The sequence below is a fragment of the Arachis hypogaea genome, chromosome 9, assembly GCF_003086295.3.
Source record: "Arachis hypogaea cultivar Tifrunner chromosome 9, arahy.Tifrunner.gnm2.J5K5, whole genome shotgun sequence".
Lineage (NCBI taxonomy): Eukaryota > Viridiplantae > Streptophyta > Magnoliopsida > Fabales > Fabaceae > Arachis > Arachis hypogaea.
In genome coordinates, this window is record NC_092044.1 from 87,970,126 (window position 1) to 87,972,340 (window position 2,215).

At 30.1% G+C, this 2,215-nt stretch overlaps 1 protein-coding gene across 1 annotated transcript; it reads left to right on the top strand.

Moving 5' to 3' along the window:
• Positions 1–411: 411 nt before the first annotated feature.
• LOC140175160 (uncharacterized) lies at positions 412–1,796 on the top strand. The gene is made up of 2 exons (XM_072202096.1): positions 412–575; positions 728–1,796. Exons 1-2 carry the CDS (start codon positions 412–414, stop codon positions 1,794–1,796), a joined length of 1,233 nt encoding a protein of 410 aa, XP_072058197.1.
• Positions 1,797–2,215: the final 419 nt, after the last annotated feature.

Here is a 2,215-nt window from a genome sequence, read left to right on the forward strand (position 1 = left end):
TTTAAATATTGGCATATAATTAATGTAAAAAATATATAATATTAAACTATTTTGTTATGCATATATATGAATTTATATAATAACCCGTATAATTTATACGTATGGCATAATACATATGTCAAAAAAGATTCCATAATTTTTGAAAACCAATAGTTATATGAAATTGAAATTAAAATTAAATAATTTCTATTTATATAATTTTTTTTATTAGTATCAAGTATTTCCATTAAAAATTCATATCGTTTGTAATTATTAGTGTGAGTGTATATATATATATAAGTCGTAATAGTCAATTGTTTCAATTATTTTGACGTTAATGCTCTTGCGAATGAATTAAGTGGGTATTTAAAAAGGCTAACTAATGAGTAGAAATTTGCATACGATCAAATAATTAGTGCTGTTAGCGGTAATATGGGTGGACTTTTCTTCTTATACGGTCAAGGTGGTTGTGGAAAAACATTCTTATGGTCAACTATATCATGCTCAATTAGATCTAAAGGAGGTATAGTTTTAAATGTTGCTTCGAGTGGGATTGCTGCACTTTTGTTGCCTAATGGAAGAACTGCACATTCAAGGTTTAAAATTTCTTTGGCCATAAATGAGGATTTTTTGTGTAGCATTAAATAGGAAAGTTCTCTTGCAAGGTTAATATCCAAGGCCAAATTAATCATATGGGATGAAGCTCCAATGATAAGTATTGTTACGAAGCTTTAGACAAATGCCTCAGAGACATCTTAAGGTGCTCAGATTCGTATAATACTCATTTGCCATTTGGAGGTAAAGTTGTTGTTCTTGGAGGAGATTTTAGACAAATTTTACCAGTGATTCCCAGAGACTCAAGGCAAGATATAATTCAGTCTTCTATTAATTCTTCATATTTGTGGCATAACTGTAAGATTTTGAAACTTACAAAAAATATGAGATTGTCACTAGATGAAAACAACAACATACAAGAACTCAAAAATTTTGCAGAATGGCTACTCAAAATTGGTGATGGTTTGGCTGGTGATACAACAGATGATGAATCGATCGTTCATATACCATCTGACATTTTGATTAAAAATTCTGAGACAGCTTTGGATGACCTCATTGATTTCGTATATCTAGATATGTTATCCAATTTATCCGTTGAAAATTATTTCAAGGGTAGAGCAATTCTTGCACCAACTTTGGATTGTGTCACTGATGTCAACAACAAGATGACTGCAGAATTACCTGGACAAGAAAGAGTCTACTTAAGTTTAGACTCTGTGCGTGCTGAAGAGGGAAATATGAAATTTGAGTTAGATGCTTTTTCGCCAGAGATTCTAAATGGAATAAATTGTTCAGGTCTACCACCACACAAGTTGGTTCTGAAGGTTAGCGCTCCTGTTATGTTGCTGCGGAATATAGACCAAACTAATGGTTTGTGCAATGGAACGAGAATGCAAGTTAGAAGAATGGAAAATCATGTAATAGAATGCAAGACTTTAACTGGTAACAAAGCTGAAAGTATTGTTCTTATCCCAAGACTGAATCTAATTCCAAATAATGAAGCATTGCTGGTCAGGTTTCAAAGAAGACAATTCCCAATTATCATGTCATTTGCAATGACAATAAATAAGTCACAGGGACAAACTCTATCGAAAGTTGGAATTTACCTTCTGAGGCCAGTTTTCACCCATGGTCAATTGTATGTTGCGTTTTCAAGGGTAACGAGTAAAGATGGTCTGCGAGTGCTATTGCAAGATCATGGACACTTGAAAGATAACTGCACGATGAATGTGGTATATAGAGAAATTTTTGAGAGCCTATAATAAAAAGGTAATAACAAAATGTCTTACTAAATCTATTTATTTATTAAAATTTGTTACTATCACTTAAAAAAATTTAGAAATTCTAGAAACTAATAGATGAATTCTTATTGTACATTAATAGTTTGAGAATATTAAAATTATCATTAAAATTTGTATAATTTTATTCTCTTGACAAACAATTTTATAATTACGTTAATCATAATTTTATATACAAACATTGATACAATGTTGTTTCATATATATATTTTACAGGTATCAAATGATAGCATTGAATTGTTATTCAGTAGGTTTAAATTATTTATTGTTTATTACAAAATTTTCTGCATTAGGATTCTCTATTAATTTGTTCTTCATTTTGAGCTGATTTTGATATTTTCTTACTTCACAGTAAACCAATATATAAAACTTTGTTAGTAGAT